Source organism: Dromiciops gliroides, chromosome 5, assembly GCF_019393635.1.
Source record: "Dromiciops gliroides isolate mDroGli1 chromosome 5, mDroGli1.pri, whole genome shotgun sequence".
Lineage (NCBI taxonomy): Eukaryota > Metazoa > Chordata > Mammalia > Microbiotheria > Microbiotheriidae > Dromiciops > Dromiciops gliroides.
Window position 1 is genome coordinate 55,366,030 of NC_057865.1, and position 20,791 is coordinate 55,386,820.

Sequence of the window (20,791 nt, forward strand, 5' to 3'; positions counted from 1 at the left end):
TAAAAGTTACACGTTGAATTTATTATATATTTTAAAAAGAAAAGCAGGCTATACATATTAGAGCCTCACTTTCACATATGATCCTCACTTCCTATCCCACAATTGGACATGGAAATGAACATTTTCTCTATTAAGTTCAGAATTTTAAAAAAATTAAAATTAATGAAATTTTTAATAACTAGAATCTTATACTGTAGTTGGTATACACCTAGTGGGGCAGCTAAGTAGTGTAGTACATAGAGTGTCAGGTTTGAAATCAGCGAAGATTTATCTTCCTGAGTTCAAATCTGGCTTCAGATACTTACTAGCTATGTGACCCTGGGAAAGTCACTTAACCCTGTCTGCCTCAGTTTCCCCATCTGCAAATGAACTAGAGAAGGAAATGGCAAACTACATTAGTATCTTTGCCAAGAAAAGCGCAAATGGGGTCACAGAAGAGTCTGACACAACTGAACAACAAGGGATATACCAACAAAAAAAAGGGGAAAGGTCCCTGCCCTCAGGGAGCTTATAATCTATCCAGAAAAACCACAAGTATAAATAAATAAATACAAAGGATATAAAAGACAAATAAAAAGGGGGGGGGGAAGGATGGAGAAAACCCAAAGCTGGAACTATCAGGAAAGATTATATATATATATATATATATATACACACATATATATATATACATATATACATATACATATACGTACATAAATACAGAGAGATTGATAGATAGATAGATAGATAGATAGATAGATAGATAGATAGATAGATAGATAGATAGATAGATAGATAGATAGGATGACTGCATTTTAGTTTTGCTTTTCAGATTCAGGCTGAACCACTCAAGGTCTCCATAAAAACCCATTTACTCTTAATCTACACACAAGTCTACATTTTGCTATCCCATATGATAGCAGATTATAAGTAGCAAGTTAGAAAGCTTAAAGAAGAGGAGACAGGCATATAATAGTAGCAGAAAGTAACAGTTGACCATTAAACATTTGGAGGAAGGTAGGAAAAAGAACATAAAGGGGTTGTTTTAGAAGATGTTGGCCCCATCCAGCTCTAAGATCTTATGCTCATATGAGAAGAACAAGGTGGGAGAGGGGGGAGAAAAGATAGAGAAGTAGGAAAAGGAGAAGCATCTACATAAACCAAGGGAGAGCTGAGGTATGGAGACAAAGAAAGAGATTAAAAATGAGATCACTCAGAGAAAAAAGGCAGCATAAGGATGGAAAATGAATTTAAGAGAAAAACAAATCCCTTTTTCACTAACATCAGCTGCACAAAATGTAGAAAAAAAGTTCTCGAGCATGACGGGTGCCTGGTGCCTTCACAAATCTCATCACCTTTCTTGGCTAGTGAAACTTCCTCCTGTAAGAAGGGTGTCAGGAGGGTGAATTGGAGAGACTGGATTAACATTCTGTACCTACTTCTGATCTTTTTACCACATGGTTAGGAGGAGATTGGTTTGATTGGCTGTGTATCTGGAAGGGAAGGGGGCAGCTTCAAAAGGTCTTTTTTTTTTTTTTTTTGCGGGGCAATGAGGATTAAGTGACTTGCCCAGGGTCACACAGCTAGTTAAGTGTCAAGTGTCTGAGCCTGGATTTGAACTCAGGTCCTCCTGAATCCAAGGCAACTCTCCACCCTCCTTCTCTCTTTGCTGACTCCTTCATTCACCTCATCTGGTGAGAGACCTAACAACAGGGAGCTACATTTGTTCTCTTCTGTTCTAGGTAAAGGAAGTAGTGTCTACATCCTGATGAGTCTATTCTATAGGGAGCCTCAGCATCTAAACACTTAGAGAAGTGATATTCTGATCTTCTGAAAGTACAAGGTCTGAGACTCCAATCTCTTTTTCCTAAAAAGGAAAAAAAAAAAACAAAAGCAGAGGGTGTGGACCAAAGCCACATAACCTCTGAGGGGAGAAGGTTGTAAGGATTCTTCCCTTCCAGCATGGTCCTTCACCAGATTGGTATTTGAGCAAATGAAGCCAAGAGAAGGAGTTTGACCTGAATCAGGTCTTTTCAAAGATTCCCCTCCCTCTCAGTCCCAGCATACACAACCAATACAAAAATATTCCTCACAAGCAGGCGGTTAAAAGACCAGAAGCAGGTACAAACTGTCTCAATCTCTCCAAGACATTTATTTGCCTCACATACCATGACTCTTCCCCAAGACTTCCTAGATTGTCTAAATAGGAAAATGTTATCAGCCTGATGCAGACCTGGTTAAACTAGTATACAAATACAAATAGGTTTATTAGTGGTTATCTCTTTCATGGGTAGATTTCATTTCTTTTTAAATTGAATCGATTTTTAAAAAAATCAATTTTCTATTCCTCCCACTTCCTCCTCCCCATAGTGGTTTGGGAGGAGAACAAGAAAAAGAAAACCTTTGGAACAAATAAGCATAATAGACAACAAATTCCTGTATTGACCATGTCTAGAAAATACATCTCATTCTGCATTGGAGGCGTAGTATGCTTCCTTTATATGTACACCGATATTGTAGCCGTTGTACTGATCAATCAGAGTTCTTAAGTTCATTTCCAAGTGTGTCTTGTTGATCAATCGTCTAGATTTTAATTTCGGACTTCATCTTTTTTGTCATCACTTAAGTAGAGAAAAAATGAAGAGACAACCTACTATAGTGATAATGTTGAGTCTGGTAACTTCTTTGCTGAAAAAAATCACTTAACCTTAGGCAACTTCTTTTTTTTTTAATTTTTATTTATTAATTTTTTTAATTTTAGTGAGGCAATTGGGGTTAAGTGACTTGCCCAGGGTCACACAGCTAGTAAGTGTTAAGTGTCTGAGGCCGAATTTGAACTCAGGTCCTCCTGACTCCAGGGCTGGTGCTCTATCCACTGCGCCACCTAGCTGCCCCACCTTAGGCAACTTCTAAGAATTCTCTAGTGATCATTGGAGAGTTTCCCAATGGAACTTTTCTTGGATGAAGAGGAAAAAAAATCAGATCCTCCAAGTATTCATGCATATATATTAAGGAATAATAATAAATAAATAATAATGAGAATCCTCCACCCAAGTTCTTCTGTATCGTATTACTGTGTTGTAGGAGTGAGCTGAGGGACTGAAGGCTAGACTAGCTTAACACAAACTCTGACAGTACTTACCAGTCTGAAAGGGTATGAAATTCTGGACAAGTAATGGGGACGAACCTACCTAAGATAAGTTCAGAGAGGCTGTCACTAGCAGGTTGTCTAATAGGTGATGAATTATTTGACCACAGGATTTCATTCTGCACTAGTAGGGATAAAATAATGGATCTTTTTTGTAGTAGCAATAGGTCAGGTGAAACTTTGGGTTTGTGATATTCAATTCTTACATCATATGTATTGGCTGGAGCTTATAACATTTAAATATTCAATTTGGTCGAGGTGGAAATTTCACTAAGGGTGTTGGCAGTTGTCTACCTTAATCTCCCCCTTCCAATCCTATTCTCCAGGGGCAGCTAGGCCCTGGAGTCAGGAGGACCTGATTTCAAATCCGATCTCAGACACTTAACATTTACTAGCTGTGTGACCCTGGGCAAGTCAACCCCAATTGCCTCACAAAACAAACAAACAAACAAAACAAAACAGAGAAACAAAAAAAACCAATCCTATTCCCCTACCCCACTGGCCAGAATCTATCACCAGGATTTTATCCAATTGATTAACTTATTGTGCCTTAATAATATGTGTTCAAACTCAGCAGAAACTATGCAATCAAATGTATACATTGCAAAGTATGAAAGGACCAGATTGGTCATTGCCACGAAACTTGGGAGAACTGTTAAGAATTCAGCTGTACATCAGCCTGATGATCACTGGCTTGTCTTAAATCCTGGTATTGAAACATGACTACTCCAGAGCTGACTATGTGGATTCTGGGGTGATTATTTAGGAATTATCAGCTGAGGATCATCCATCAGACCAGATGTCAGAGCACTGTCCTTATAATGCTGCATGGGTTGTACCATTTCAATTTTATTTGTGTGGTATTCTTATTGTCCTATTGGATCCCATCCTCGCAATACATATAAACATTCAATAATAATTGTAAAGTATGCAAATATATTTTGAGTCATTAATAAATACTTCTAGGGTTGTTAACTCAGTCCACTCATTACCTTTGATTTAAGAGATGTAAATAAGAATTAACAGATGGAGATAATCTTATTTTTCCTGTTTTATATATGGCTAAGTAGAGGTTAAGTGATGTGTCCACTGACATAGTTAATAAATGTTACAGTCAAATTTTGAATTCTACATAGCCTTCTGACCCCTTCCCAGGCTGGGACATGTTCTTTCCATTACACAATGATGCCTTTCAGTATCAATCTGTATTAAGTTTTCTTTATATTTTGATGTCAAGTAGAAACGAAGAAAAATCTTCTTAGTTTTTAAAAGGAAAAATGGTGCAAAGTATTAGTTAATCATATTCTGGCCTAGTGACAACAGTAACCAATGTTAAGTCTTAAAGCAAGAAGCTTAAATTTCATTGGATATTATCCCTAGACTGTTGATAGAAAGAAATTTGGTAATACCTTACGCTAGTTGAAAACAAAACAAAACTGACACCATAGATTACATATAACTCTATTTGAGTCATCTTTAAGTATTTTTCCTTTTAAAATTTTGCAAAAGCATTCAGTTCAGTCCAGCTTAAAAACAAAAAAACAAAAAAACAAAAAACCACCACTTCCCCTGACCCTATAGTAACTTCTTTTTTTTTTTTCAAATTTTTTTTTTTTTGCAGGGCGATGAGGGTTAAGTGACTTGCCCAGGGTCACACAGCTAGTAAGTGTCAAGTGTCTGAGGCCGGATTTGAACTCAGGTACTCCTGAATCCAGGGCCTATAGTAACTTCTATCCAAACTCTCTACTAAGAAGCACAGAATTGAAAGATATCACAGAAGCCATCTATTCCAACATGAACAATACAGGCAATCTCTTCTATAACATCTTCGCATTATGATGGTGATTGATTTATGCTGGATACTTTTCCTCAGGAAATGCTAATGATCTTTGTAAATATCTGTTTATTTATCCATTTCCTATTTTTTTCTAAGCTTACTTGCTTAATAAATTAGGTTGGAGTTGCCATGGATGCATTCATGCAATATTTTCTAATTTTTATTCTCTTCTTTTTAAATTTTTGTTTTAACAAGTCATTAGTCCGACTGTACAAATATGACTGTGTTTGAAATTATTCTCACATTAATCATTAATTTCCCATCCATTAAAGTTCATTTGGGGAGTGAATGTAATATTCATTGTTTGTCAAGTCTGGCACCTCCCAAATCCCTTCTTAAAGAAAGTAATCATCATATGCAGACATGAAGCTTCTTCATAATGTATAAGTTGGGTTCTTTTTTAAAATTTATTAATCCTAAGGTTTATTTTCCAATATATTTTTACTACCCTCCCCTATTGTATTTTATTATATTGAAACAATGGAAGATTTGAGAATCTTTTTATTTAAATGGAGGTCATTATTGTGTTTTTTTTAATAGAATTTCTATACTTTCTCACCTATATGCAACAGATATTTGTGGATAAAGTGAAATTATCTTCATAGTTATCTTTCTTTTCTTTTTTTTGTGGGGCAATGACTTGTCCAGGGTCACACAGCTAGTAAGTGTCAAGTGTCTGAGGCTGGATTTGAACTCGGATCCTCCCGAATCCAGGGCCAGTGCTTTATCCACTGTGCCACCTAGCTGCCCTTGTGGTTGTCTTTCTTGTAAATGTCCACCATGAGCACTGAAAGACAAAATTACCAATAATCCCATGAAATATTGTTTCTTATTGCATGGTCATATCAACTCTGTCATCCCTTTTTTATTTACCTCTTCAAGGAAATCCTACAAACTATCCTTCATTTAACTTTTTTTTTGTCTTCTTGTCTCATTTATAAGTAGCAATCAGTATTGGCAGGATTCAGTTCCTTTACTAGTGTATTGACTCAGTCGGGCAGCAAGGTAACACAGTGGATAGAACACTGGCTCTGTAGTCAGGAGTATCTGAGTTCAAATTGGGTCTCAGATATTTGACATTTACTAGTAGTGTGACCCTGGGCAACTTGCTTAACCCTGATTGCATCAAACATCCAGGCCATCTCCAGCCATCTTGATATCTTTCTTGCCGCTGGACTTGGATGGCTCTGGAGGAGAGAGTGAGGCTGATCACTTTGCACAGCCCTCCCTCACTTAAATCCAATTCACTGCAAGTAATGACTACCTCCTGATGTCATGGATGAAGGACAAACAACAGTAGCAATGACTCATTAGTCATTGGATGAGATATACATTTAGAGTATTAAGAGCTAAGTTAAAGTTCTTAAGCAGGTCTAAAGACTGCGGCATTCTTAGCACCTCTGACCCTGCCATTGCACAAGGAGGGAGCTGCTTGGGTCCAAGGGCTATTTTGTAGTGTTCTGTGAGGGGCAGCCATGGCCAAAATAGTCACCAGTAAGTGGCAGGTCTACTGGTGATGAGCATCTCTGGATTAGTCCCTTTGATCCTTAGGGAGCCGACTGAGGCTGCTGCCAAGACAGTCCTCAAAGTTTTTCCTTTTTGGGGTGAGGAGGAGCAATAGTGAGGGTTAAGTGACTTGCCCAGGGTCACACAGCTAGTAAGTGTTAAGTGTCTGAGGCTGGATTTGAACTCAGGTCCTCCTGAATCCAGGGCCAGTGCTCTCTCCACTGTGCTACCTGGCTGCCCCCCCATCCTCAAAGTTTTTCAAGCAAGATAGAAATTTTCAAGTCTTGGGCTCCACTATCACAGCCTTTGAGAACCTTGGGACCCTTGACATCACAATGAAGCACCACTCCAGGGTGGTATTTTTCTTTTTTTGGTTTTAACTTTTTAGATTCATCTCATCAACCTGGATATCAAGAACTGCTCAAGATCTTCCTTTGGCTGCCACATCCCTTGAACATGAAATCCAAACCAACGATTAAATGAATAGGTGGATCCAAATGCATTTATGGAGCTCTTACGAAGTGCCAGGCACTGTACTGTGAGAAAATAATTCTTAATAACGGATTTCTAGAAGAAACCCAGACATTAGTTTTAACGGCTCTCTGCCCCTCACCCCAGAAAGCCCTGACTGGGATGAGTTCAGATGAACAAAAGGAAAGCAGATTGATTCTTTTGTTTAGCTAGGGGAAGAAGCACTCCTAGACGGTTGGAATTTGACCCCTAGACACCCCCCCCCATGTCAATCAATGGAGCTAATGATGCTATAACCAATTAGCTTAGATCAATGTATGGTAACCTGCCTCTTCCTAAGGGGGATAAAACTCGTGGCTACACTAGGGTTAGCCTCCTTTTACTCCCCAATTGCCCTCTCCTCTCTCTGTCTGTCTCTGCCTCTCTGTTTCTTTCTCTCTCTCTATTGCTGGGCCTCTGTGTTTCTTAGGGGTATGTAATTGTTTAGGCCTGTAAGCCTGTGGCTAGTGGGGAAGTCAGGGAGACACATAGTCAATACTTTAATAATATGTAATATTAATTAATAATAAATACTTATTGCCAAAACGGGTACAATAGCCATTAATTTATAAGTAGCAATGCTTTTAGAAAGCACAAATAATTTAACACAGTTCCAAGTGCTAGGAATGCAAAAACAAACAAGCAAGGTAATCCCTGCCCTCAAAGAGGTGATATTCTACTGGGAGAAGACAACATAGGACAAAGATGTAGAGTTGGAAAGGAAGGGGTTAAGCTATGTTTGTAGTGGAATGATTTAAAAATGGCCAGGAAGTGATATGGTGGCCTGGTTCTAGGAAAGAGAAGGTTAAAGCTCTCTTATCAAAGCCCAGGGCTCTGGGGAACTTTTCCAAGTTGCTGATAGGAAAAGGAAGAAGGCCAGAGAGTCAGCAGAATACTTTAGATACGGCTTTTGTGTTAAAGTTGAAAGCACACTCCATGTGGAGTGAGAGGCCCAGGGTTCAATCCCTACTGTGTGTCCTTGGGCTACTCATTTTAACTTCTCAGGGGCTTCATTTTCCTCATCTCTAAAATGAAGGGGTTGAACTAAATTACTTTTAAGCTTCCTTCCATCTTCAAATGGAATTACTCCTACTGTTTCTAGGTGGTGTGATGGATATACTGCTAGTTGTGGAGTCTGAAAGACCCAAATTCAAATTCAGATTCAGACACTTATAAGGCTGTGTGACCCTAGCAAGTCACTTAACCCGTTTGCCTCAGTTTCCTCCACTGTAAAATGGGTATAATAATAGCATCTACCTCCAAGGGTGGTTGTGAGGATCAAAGGAGATAATATTTGTAAAGTACTTGGCACAGTGCTCAGCACATAGTAGGTACTATATGCATATGCATACATATTTATGTATTAATATATATACATATACATACATATACATATATGTGTGTGTGTGTATATATATATATATATATATATATATATATATATGAATGATTACACCTTTTTCTTTACACATTTCCTTCCATTCTCTTAGGTTTGAACTTCTACCAGTCCTCCACTGAAAACTTTCTCAAAAGTTAAATGAACTCTATGTCTTGCCAAATCCAATTTTTTTTTCTTCTTTTTTTTTCCTCTACCTCTCTTTGGTATTATTGGTCATCTGTGTCTTCAAATTTTCTCTCCTTTTTTTGAAAATGATATTGTTTCTCTTCTTGCCTTTTTCAATCACTCCTGTGTTTTCTTTGCTCTCCATCTATTTTTTCTTTCTACCAACATTCCCTTACCTACCTACCTACTTGTGTGGTTCCAACTATCACCTGCGTTGGATGACTTTCTTTTTCTTCTTTTTTTTTTTTTTGGTGAGGCAATTGGGGTTAAGTGACTTGCCCAGGGTCACACAGCTAGTAAGTGTTAAGTGTCTGAGGCTGGATTTGAACTCAGATCCTCCTAACTCCAGGGCCAGTGCTCTATCCACTGCGCCACCTAGCTGCCCTGTTGGATGACTTTCAAATATCTGAAGGCATCATTTTGTAGCAGAAAGAGTGGCAGACTTGAGGTCAGAAGACTTGGATTCAAATCCCAAATGTGTAACTTACTAGCTGTGACACTGGGGAGATCACATAACCTCCTTGGGTCTCAGTTTCCTTATTTGGAAGATGAGGAGGTTGGACTACTTCATCTCCAAGGTCACAGAAATGGAGCTTTAGATCTGGAAGGGACAAAGTTCCTCATTTTACAAATGAAGAAACTGAGGCCTGGAGAGGTTGTAACTTGTCCAAGGTCACAAAGGTTATGAATGGTGGAGTAAGGATCCCAATCCAGGTCCCTTGCCAGAACATTTCCCATTGCTATTCCCCACAGTCACACAGATAAATGTCAGAACTGGGATTTAAATTCAGGTCCCCGACTCCAAGCCTCTTGTTGAATTGGAAGATTGAACTAGATGACCTCTGAAGATGCTTGAAGCTAGAGATCTATGTTTCTATACATACATTAAAAAAAAATCAAACACACACATATTCCTTATTTAGGCTAAATCAATGATCTGAAAAGATTTCTAGAATACTGGTTTGGATTTCCTACCCCAAATTCTGACCTTGGGTTTTTTCTGGCTCTAACATTCTATGGTACTATCATACAATGTAATTCCAAGTATTGTTGAATGCCTGTATGACACCTTCACTATGACATCTTTCTATCACCATGAATTCAATGCTTTCATAGTCGAAAGAACATTAGATTAGGAGTCAGAAGCTCTGGGTTCTAGCCCCCGTCAGCCTGCAATTATTGTCATAACTTTGTACAAATCAGTTAAGCACTTTGGATATTACTTTCCTCATCTGTAAAATGAGAGAGCTGAATGATATAGGATATCCCAAAAGTCTCTTGATTTTACCTCATTTAAGACTTAAAACCACATTAAGACTTTGGGGACCCCCTTTACTGGATTTTTTTATCTGGATTTTTTGGATATTATTTTGGATATATTATTTGGATGTTTTAAACTCAATTTTCCTAAGGTTATTAGATTTTATGGACAAAATGAATTCCTCAAATTCACCCCATTTGTGTCAGTGGCAGCACAATTTGTCTGGTCTATCAGGGTAAGAATCCTACATTTGAAAACATTTCCTTTTCTTCTTTCTGAATAACCAACCTGTCAACAAGTCTCATTTTGTTTTTCCCTTTGAAGATTCTTCTCTGATGTCATTCTTCTCACTTACCACTGCTAACACTCTGGTCCAGGCTTTAATCACTTGACACTTGCATTACACCAGCCTCTCAGCTGTTTTCCTGATTTTTGTCCTCCAGCTCTCTTAATTAATACTACTAATCTTTCTAAAATACAGCTTTATTCCCTTTGGAGAACAAAGGCTCCTACTACCTACTGCATAAGTTCAAATTCCTTTGCCTGACCTTCAAGTCATTTTAAAACAAAGTCTCCAACCGCAACTCATCCAAGCTTATTTCCCACTATTCTCAGACATACACTATCTAGTCTTGTCAAGCTGTTTTTCTCACTGCCACCTAATACATGTTCATTTCCACTTGGGAGTCTTTTTTTCATGCTATTCTTCCCACATAGAATGTCATCCTTCCTCAGTTTTCCGAATCTCCATCCTTCCTTCAAGGTACAACTTGAAGTTCTATTTCGACCCCCTCCCCATTATTTTAGCCCACATTAATCTCTATCTGCTTTGAACTTTTATTGTTCAAGGAGGTAGCATACAATTTAGCTCTTAATTGCTGTAGAGTTTCTTTTACTTGTTTTGTTATTTGGAAACTACCCCAGGCTAGGTGATATGTCTTTTATATTCCCAATGTGCTTTGCTCCCCAACAATCTAGAGCTCTATAAATGCTTTTCCTTTGGTTAAAATTTTGCAAGTAGCTTTTTCTGTAGAGGGCTTAATGAACTGAATAGTAATAATATCTATATGTATCTTATATATATATGTATATGAATACCTATATTGCTAATTATTCAAAAATAACATGTGCTATACAAAAAGAAAAACTGGGGGCTGACAATAACTAGAATGAGACAGAAAGGCAATGAGGTTTGGAAATGGGATGGTATTTCCCCAACAACTTTAGAAAAGTTATTTAATAGGGGAGACAAAATCCTGTGAAGAAGAGGGAGCCCTATATAAGCTTAGTAATAAGACACCCCCGACGCCAGATATAAAAGTCGATGTATTAGTGATGCAGAGAATGGCTAGACTAGTTGAATGCTCAGAAAACACTGGTTCCAAGTAACTCTGCTTGACTAAAACTTTGGGGACTGGAAGGATGATTATTTCTAACACTTGAGAGATAAAAGCAGGTCTTCATTCCCGTTTCCAGATTTTCTGCACTGGATCAGAAGTCAGGGAGGGCTTCTTTTTTCCTCCTCTTCGCTAAAACGACAATGGACCAGGACGGTGGGCAGGAGGATATGGAGGTGACCCGGCGGGCAGCCGCAAGAGCTCTCCCCCAGTCCCCCTAGGTCGTCCCCCGCATTCCTAACTCAGTCTATACTTAACCTCAGGAGCGGCCAGCCGGCCGGGCAGAGCGCACTGACGCGCCCGCGGCTCCAGCGCCCGGCACCGTATTAGGCAATGCCCCGCGAGTCCAGGGACCTTATCTCCCCCCTCCTCGCTTTCATTCAACCGGCCGGCGGCTCCCTCCGGCTCACAGCTCCCTTCCCCCCGATGCTCCCTTCTGCCTGTGGGCTCCCCTCCCCGAGAGTGCCCCCTCCCCCCGGTGCCAGCTGCCTCCACCAGCCCGTTCCCCAGCGGCAGAGGGCCCTCAGCCCAGCTGCTCCCTCTCTCCCGACAGGGCAGCTGCCAGAAGAGGGGCCACCATTCCTCCCCACCCCCCGGTCACCGCCTCATTCAGCCCCTCTCCCCGCCACCCCCCAACCCCCGGGCAGCCCAGGCGGCCCCGCGCCGGAGTCCCACCGGCCTCGCCCAGGCTCTCGCCAGGACTGAGGGGAGCTGTCCCGGGAGGATGTCTGCCTGCCCCGCCACCACTCACCCGGCGGTCATGGCGATGTTGTAGAACGTGAGCCAGGCGGTGGCCAGGAAGCCCAGTCTCCTCTTCTTGGCCGTTTCTTTCTCCTCGCCCGCCTCCGAGGAGCCCCCGTTGGCGCCTTCGTCCTCGCTGGACGCCATGGTGGCCGCACACCCCTGCGGGGAAGAGAAGAGTACGAAGAAGAGGAGAAACGGGGCGGGCGGGGGAGAGCGGAATGGAAGCGGCGCAGACAGCTGGGAAGGCGACCCGGACTCAACCCCACGTGTCTGGACAAGGGGGCTCAGCGGCAGGTGGCCAGCGCCTCTCACATGGCGGGGGGAGGAGCGGAGCCGATGCCCCCAGCTCTGTCTCCTCCCCCCTCGGGAATCGGGCTGCCGCGGCTGGGGCCAAGGCTCCGCACACCACGGGGGCACACCCCGGTCCGGACGCTCTAATGGTGAAGTTGTAGGACTGAGGGGATGCAGCGCGTTCCTATTTCTATGGACTGTGGAGATCACAGGTTACAGATCTAAGGAAAAACTTGGCTAGCCAGGGAACAGCAACCTGGGAATTTACATGGGCACCTTTGGCCCATCAAAAGATGCTGAGGCTCACCTGTGCGGTGCCCTTCATTAGGCATCCTACACTCTCTTGGGGAAAAGGAGACTAATGGTTTGAGCATTCCTGCCGAATGTCCAGTGGACCCCGTCGGTGGATATTTACATTCAGTAGACTCGAAGCTCTTTGAGGACAAGGGCCTGGCTTTGTTTTATTTTGTTTTTGAAGTCTGTATCCTTACTGCCGAGCACAGTGCCTATTACATAGTAGGTTTTTTTTTTTTTTTTGGCGGGGCAATGCGGGTTAAGTGACTTGCCCAGGGTCACACAGCTAGGAAGTGTCAAGTGTCTGAGGCCAGATTTGAACTCAGGTACTCCTGAATCCAGGGCCGATGCTCTATCCACTGCGCCACCTAGCTGCCCCCACATAGTAGGTTTTTAATACATCTTTGATGTTTATCATTAGTTAGACTAAAGAGGTACCTTGCCAAATCCGGGATCCAGCAAAAGTTGTATGAAATGAAGCTGGGAGTAAATATCCACCCCCATTTCCCACATAATTTTAGCCCAGTTGGTTGAAGACTGGAGTGTAGAAGGGAAGGTGGAAAAGAGAGATTGAAAACCCTGGTTTCAGAGAGATGATGTTCCAGATCACCTAGTTAAGGGACAGAATGACAACCTACAGAATTGATTTAAATACTGGGAACAAAAGAGAAAGGCTGAAAGTACACTTGAGATTTTAAAGAAGAGATTTACTGTTAAGAATAGGATTTCAACTAGATATCTGAGACATTGCCAACGCTGAGATTCTGTGTAGCACTCGAGTGGCACAGGGGTGAAGAAAAGACTAAACAGCTGTCTGTCTGAGGATTTAGGAGTGCCTACTGCCTGACATTTGTCCTGCATTAAGGCACATTTTGCTTAGGATTCTGCTTTGTAAAAGTTGTTAAATCACCTGTAGGGACAGAGAGGCCACTTCAAATTACTCTCCAATTTAGGGCATTACAGGCCATTCCTGTAAACCCCGTCTCCTCCATTGGCTGACTCAGCTGTCCATCAATACTACTTGCAACCTAGGCAGACTGTGACATTTCGGGGAAACTGGTCGAGAGGGCAAGGTTTCCTCCTACATTTATTTGTTCCTCGAAATTATGAGTGTAAATTGTTGCAATAGGCCCCATGCTCAAGCCAGTTGAGAATGACATTCCACTCTTCTTCACTCCACACACCTTTAAAATCTCTTTTAATTCCTATTCCATTTATGTGCTGGTGCCTATCACTTTCACTTCCCTACCCTTGCCTCTCTCTCCTCACCCTTCCCCCAGTGTCTTCTTATGCTAGTGGAAGTTTTCCGTTCTGTCTGTACATACTACTGGCACTAGAGGCTAAAGAAGTTCAAATTTGGGTTAGCAAAAAGCCAGTCAAGCCTTCTTCGGGACACCTTTTACAATGTAAGGCCTTTAAATAGAGAAGTAAGTACAGAAATTATTTTTCCAGAAGCATAATAATATAAAATCTTCAGAGAAAACTTGCCAAGTTGCTTTTCATAATCTCTTTCCAATTCATAGCATTTCCTGTTATTGTTTGACTATTTAGAAAGCTTAGACATTGCTCTACATTATCCCTTGTCCTGACAATAACTTTCTAACAGGTCTCCTTACCTCAAGTTTTTCCTCACTATAATCCACCCTTCAGTCAGTTGCCAATTTGATTTTTCTTATGCATAGCTATGTCCATGTGACCTCTCCCTGCTCAGTGAGCTCGACTCCCTCTCCAAGATCACATTTAAAGCTCTTTATAACCTGACTCTTTTCTACCTTTCTAGTCCTCCTATATGTTATTCTCCTCGTGCATTCTGTAATCCAGCTAAAAGGGAATAGTTAATGTTCCTTGCACAGGACAGTGTTTTTGCATTAGCTACCCCCATGCTCAGAATGCTCTGCCCTCAAGCCTTTGTCTCTTAGGCACCCTGGCTTCCTTCAAGAAAAGCTCAAATCTCACCTTCTGCAGGTGGTCTAGCTGCTAGTGACTTCCCCTCTCAGACTATATTTCGGTTTTTTTCTGTATATATCTTGTATATACCTAGTTCCTTGTTCAGTTGTATCTGACTTTTCATGACCCCATTTTGAGGTTTTCTTGGCAAAGATACTAGAGTAGTTTGCTATTTCCTTCTCCAGTTCATTTTACAGATGAACTAAGGTAAGCAAGGTTAAATGATTTGCCCAGGGTCACATAGCTAGTTAATGTCTGAGGCCGGATTTGAACTCATGAAGATGAGTCTTCTTGATTCCAGGCCTGGCACTCTATGCACTCAACACCTAGCTGCCCCATGAACGTAATTATTTACATGTAATTCCCCCCCCCCACACACACACACCCAGCCCCTTACAATGTAAACTTTTTGAGAGCAGGGCCCATTTTCTCCCTTCTTTGTCTCCCCCCTCACCCCAGTGCTTAGCACAGTGTTGAGAGCCTACTGTTCCTCTTGCTCCATCAGTTATCTTCCACTTCATTTGTATTTCCCCAGTATCCATACTTTGTACCACATTTTCTCCTGTGCTTTGCCTCTTCTTCTCCCACTCTTCTATCCAACTGCTTCTCATCAAACAAGCAAGGCAACTTCTTAAACGAATACTGCAAAAACTCTTTATTTCTGCAGGAAAATCATTAATGCAGATATTGTCCATTTTAGGCACATACTCAAAGCTTTGTAGGATGTTAGAGTTTATGTTGTGTCTGATTATCTTCGTCCAACTCACTCTGCTTCCTAACTTGTTTCTTCTGAGAGAACTGTCATCTATCCAGTCACCAAGGGTGAAGCCTTCCTCATTCTACTCATTCTCTTAATCCATATCCAATCGGCTCCCAAATTTCATACCTTCTAGCTCCTATCTCTCTCTTTCCACTCATAGGCCCACCACACCATTTTAGGCCATCGGTTACGTTTGCCTGGTACACTGGGATTAGTAGAACAGAATTTAAGCTTCCTGAAGACAGGTAGAGTCTCACTTTTGCATTAGATTACCCATTGACTTACGTAATACCTATAAATAAGGTCCTTAGTACTTAGTCACTGGCATTTAAAGTTCTTTATAATCTCATTCCAATTCACTTTTCCTGAAGTATTACATATTTTCCCTTTCAAATACTCATTGTTCCAGTCAAACTGACCTGTTTTTCCTCATAAACATGACTTCTACAATTTAACAGCACCGACTACCATGCCCAAAATACAATTCCTTTGCCTCATCCCTTTAAAGTTCAGTTCAAGTGCCATCTCCTACATGAAGCCTTTCCTAATGCCCTTATCTATTGGTGTTCCCCCATCCACAATTAAAAATACATACATATACATATATGTATGTATGTATGCTTTACATTCACATTTGATACACAGGTACAAACATACTATGTATGTATGTGTATGTACTGCTTCCTCTGATAGAACAGACATCCTTTGAAGTTTGAGTTTTATTTTTGCCTTTGCATATGTAAAATTTAGTACAATGGATGACTAACAAAATCTTTGAAAACCCAGGCTCACCAATACAATAGGATAAAACAGTGGAGTATAACTTTAGTGGAGGAAGACAGGTTATATCTCTGTGATATAATGGCATTTTAAAATGCTATTATTCTAAAATCAACACATACAACTTCCCTAGTTCACTCTAAAATGTTAACATTTATTCCTGCCCCCCCTCCTTTTTGGGGAGGCAATGAGGGTTAAGTGACTTGCCCAGGGTCACACAGCTAGTAAGTGTCAAATGTCTGAGGCTGGATTTGAACTCAGGTCCTTCTGAATCCAGGGCCGGTGCTCTATCCACTGTGCCACCTAGCTGCCCAACATTTATTTTTATGATTAGTTTTCTTCATACTGAATGAACACTGCTTCCCATAAGTTTTAAAAAAACATATAAAGGTGTAAACATTTATTCAAATACAACATATAAAAATCCACGTTTCATTCATTCAGTTGTTTACTGAGTACTTACTGTGTACATAACACTCCATTAGGCATAAAGGGAGATATAAAGGAGTCTAAGTTAATGTTTTTGTTCCCCAGGAATTTGCAATCTAGTGAAGTGTTAAATATTGAAACAAAACAATGTATAATTAAGTACCAAAATAAATGGCATAGAGTTAGACAATCAGTGCCATAGTTCAAAAAATGGAGACATCTACTGTAGTTGGAAAAATACTTTTGAACGAAGTAAAACTTGTGAGGCATTGGATAATTGGCAAGTTTGGGGTAGGAAGAGAAGATAGAGAGAGGTATTGCAAATCAGAAGTAAAAGAATGAACAAAAGCTTGAAACAAAGATTGAGCATGTGGTCTTCAGGGTTAGTGAGGATTTCTTGATTGGCTGAAACAGAGGGTTGGTATTAAGGAAAGTGAGATAAGATTAGAGAGGTAAATCAGGGCCAGAGCATGGAGAGTATTTCATACTGAGCTTTATTTTATTCTGGTTTTTGAGCAGGAAAATGACATGACAAAATCCGTATTTTAGAAAAAATTAATCTAGCAGTATAAAAGATAGATTTGATCCCATTTTATAAAAATACAGAATCCACTAGTTATTTTAAATAGCAAATTCTCTCAATGAATTTAAAAGCTTCACTCATTTAAAAGTTGATTTTTACAAACTTTTAAAAATTTTTATTGACATCTTTGCACATAGCCTTCTGCCATTCCCCCTACCCGGTCAATTATTTCTTGTTTGTTGTTGTTGGGTCCTTTTTAGTTGTGTCTGACTCTTCATGATCCCGTTTAGGGTTTTCTTGGCAAAGATATTGGAGTGGTTTGTCATTTCCTTCTCCAGCTCATTTTACAGATGAGGAAACTGAGTCAAAGAGGGTTAAATGACTTGCCCAGGGTCACACTGCTAGCAAATGTCTGAGGCCAGATTTGAACTCAGGAAGATGAACCTTTCTGACTCCAGGCCTGGTGCTCTACCCAGTGTGCCACCTAGCTGACTGTACAATTCCTTGTACAAAGATTTTTTTTTTTAAGGGGAAAACAAAAAAGCAGCTCAGAAAAACTAACATGTCAATCATCTGACAATATATGCAAGCGTTACATACCCAGGGGTCTCTGCTTCTGCAAAGGGAAGAGGAAGATGCTTTTTTCCCCATCTTAGCTTTGCCCCAAAGATTTACAGAAAACCATGGGCATGAATGAGAAATACACAGAGGCCATGGATGTCTTATCAGTTGCCCTGGTATAGAGAATTTCTATTCTAATGGCATTTCATCCTTTGCAGTTCATGCATTTTAACAAAGAAGACACTTTCCAGACCTGATTATCTCTATCCCAATCCCTTGGTGTTCATGGGAATCCAGAATCCTGCAAGGATTTAGAGTCAGAATACTTCATGTAAAATGAGGAATGCTTGTATTTTGTAATATAAGGGAAGCTTATCATTGAAGCATTTTGCATTTTATATTAAACTCATTTATATATTCGTTATGCACTTCACATTTATACATTTTTATGATTCACATTTATATAGCACCTTTATATTCATTAAGCAATTTCCTCCCCCAAACCCTATGAAATAGGAAGAACAAGCATTTTGTTGTTGTTTTTCAGTCATCTGTGATGTCTGACCCTGTGGGACCCCATTTGGGCTTTTCTTGGCAGACACTAGAATGGTTTACCATTTCCTTCTCCTACTCATTTTACAGATGAGGAATGGAAGCAAATAGGGTTAAGTGCCTTTCTCAGGGTCACACAGCTAGAAAGTGTCTGAGGCCAGATTTGAACTCTGGAAGATGAGTCTTCCTGACTTCAGGCCTGGCACTCTATCCATTTAGTCACCCAGGTTCACAAATAAACATTTTGCAGATGAAGAATCTTAAGGCCCTGAGAAGTTAAGTAACCCAGCTTAATGGATCATTCGCATAAAAAACACCTTTTCTCTATTTCTCCTGAGTGGTTGTAAGGGAAGTTCAGGGAGGACTTGCACCTCTGGTTTGAGGGACCCTTGGCCCTTTTTAGGGCTGATTATCCACCTTTGGTATTCACCTGTCACTCAAATCAGCAGGCTAAAAGAGGCTGAGGGGTAGCCAATGGGCCTCAAACCTGTCTGTGAATTGGGGGCAGGCGTCTACGGCAAGCTTGAGAAGACTTTTCCCAGAAGAATGGGCAGATGAGAACAATTTGTTCCAATGGCTATGAGAGCGGGTGAAGCAGGTGCTGTGGAACACTTAAGAGCTTGGTCAGTCATTGTGAATGCCAAGGTCATCCACTGCATCCTGGGCCATTGCCAGTTGTCTTAACTTTTGTCTGGCCACTGGACTTCAATGACTCTGAAAGAGAGAGTGAAGCTGAACTTTGTGCAACCGTGCTTCACTGAAGTCCAATTCAGGAGCAAGTCAAGACATCATCCTGTGATGTTATTGGTTTTCTTTGAAACTGAAGCACTAAGATTTCTCTCCTGAAAGGGCAATTAGCATTCTTCTCTAAAAAAGAAATAACAAACTCTTAAGAGCCTTAAGGTTTTTCTATGTTTATGTTCCTAAATCTTAAAATCACACAGAATTCTTATGCAAGTATATTCATGTATCCAACTGTGATTTCTTAGAGTGGTAAAACCTTTTCTCACTCAGGTATAATATGAGGATATCACATTTTAAATATACTGTCTTATAAGCATTTGGTATGTATGTATAAGCAGGCATTTAAGTGAGTGACTATTGAATGAAAGGGTTTGTACAGTAGGTCTATTTATAGGCACTGCTGTAAACCTATAGGTTCACTGGATTTTTAGACTTGGACGTGGGCTTTCTCATCTAATCCAGCCCTTCATTTTATAGATGAAGAAACTGAGGCCCAAAGTGGGGATCTGCCCAAAGTTATTCCTGTAGTTAAGTGACAGTTGGAATTTCCAACGATGAACATTCATGACAGGTATTGTACATTTTCAGTTTTTGATGTCACTGATATTTCACCAAGAACACCTAGGTTATTTTCTGCTTGTTCTTTGGTAAAGATAATTTTAGTTTGTGCTATTTCTGAGCAAAATCTCAGATAGCATTTTGAGAATCTGGATTCTCCTCTGGTTTTTACAATCAAATACATGCCTACTTACACAAATATGAAGCTGGTACAATACACTCATTCATTCACATACTTAAATATAATCAGTGTAGTCTTAAAAAGCAATATACTTTGACTATTGAGGTTAGTTAATATGTCAACTCAGTAATAAACACCACATAGATTTAATCAAATTACCTTTTAGAAACTTAGGATGACAAGAACATTATAATTTTTCTGAATTCTTTAGGTTTTCTTCTAAATAATTCTGAACTTTTTAAATGTAGCTCAAAATTCTTAATAATACAATAAATGGTATATTAATTTTTATAAATAAACCTTCTAGGAAATAGATGATTAACAGGATGTATACTCTTCACTGTTTGACTTACAAAGCTGCCATGTCATACTTAGCATATATCCCTGATGATCAAGGCTTAAACAATCTGGTCACCAGATCCCTGTTGGCAACTGACGAGTTCTATCTCATTATTTTGGTATGAAACAAGACCAGATGCTTTTCCCTAAGTGCTTGGCTCTTTCACAACGCCATTTTGATAGTGTGCCTCAGGCACTGCCCAGGAGTTGGATATATAGCAATTACCTGCATAATTAGAGCAGGTTTCTTTGGGAAAAAAACCCAACCAAACCCTAATCAGCTTCAAGCCCCATCAACTGTTACACTTAGGAAGCATTTTGTGGCTTAGAGAACATGTATGAGACCATGGGAGGTGGGGCTGTCATGGTAAGAGAAGCCAAACATTTGTGCTGAATACCCTACATTTTTTCAAGCACTGATAATAGCTGGCTATGTTTCTTTTGCTAAACTTTAGTGTTTGTGAGCAAAATTAAAGAAAAAACTTTATTAAATATCTATAAATATCTGAAATACATGGGGAAGGCAGGAGACAGGAAGCTAAGACAGCTACAGAATATAAATGTCTTGGGCAAGGACTGGTTCATGTTTGTGTTGACACCCCCATTGTTTGGCATAATACCTAGCACATAGTAAGCACTTAATGTTTGTTGATTAATAGGTCCTTTACCTCAGAGAATTTACCGTAAAGTATGTGGTTTTAAAAATTAATTACTATTTCTATAACTATCAGTTTTGGGTAAGTGTATATTAATTTATTGATATTATACCAGTAAAGGATTGACCAGTTGTCTCCCTAACTTCTCAGGCCAAGTGGTAGAAAAAGCAGGGAGAGATCTTCAGCATGCCGGTTAGCTCAAGCAGGAGAAAAGCCCCAAAAGCCCC

At 40.2% G+C, this 20,791-nt stretch overlaps 1 protein-coding gene across 2 annotated transcripts in view; it reads right to left on the reverse strand.

The window, feature by feature from the left end:
- Positions 1–12,324, reverse strand: part of HACD1 (3-hydroxyacyl-CoA dehydratase 1) — a 39,413-nt gene extending 27,089 nt beyond the window's left edge. For both annotated transcript variants that reach the window (XM_043967422.1, XM_043967421.1), the window contains exon 1: positions 11,957–12,324. In XM_043967422.1, coding sequence (XP_043823357.1) covers positions 11,957–12,093 — 137 coding nt within the window. In that variant the 5' untranslated portion in view covers positions 12,094–12,324. The remainder of the gene's footprint in view (positions 1–11,956) is intronic.
- Positions 12,325–20,791: the final 8,467 nt, after the last annotated feature.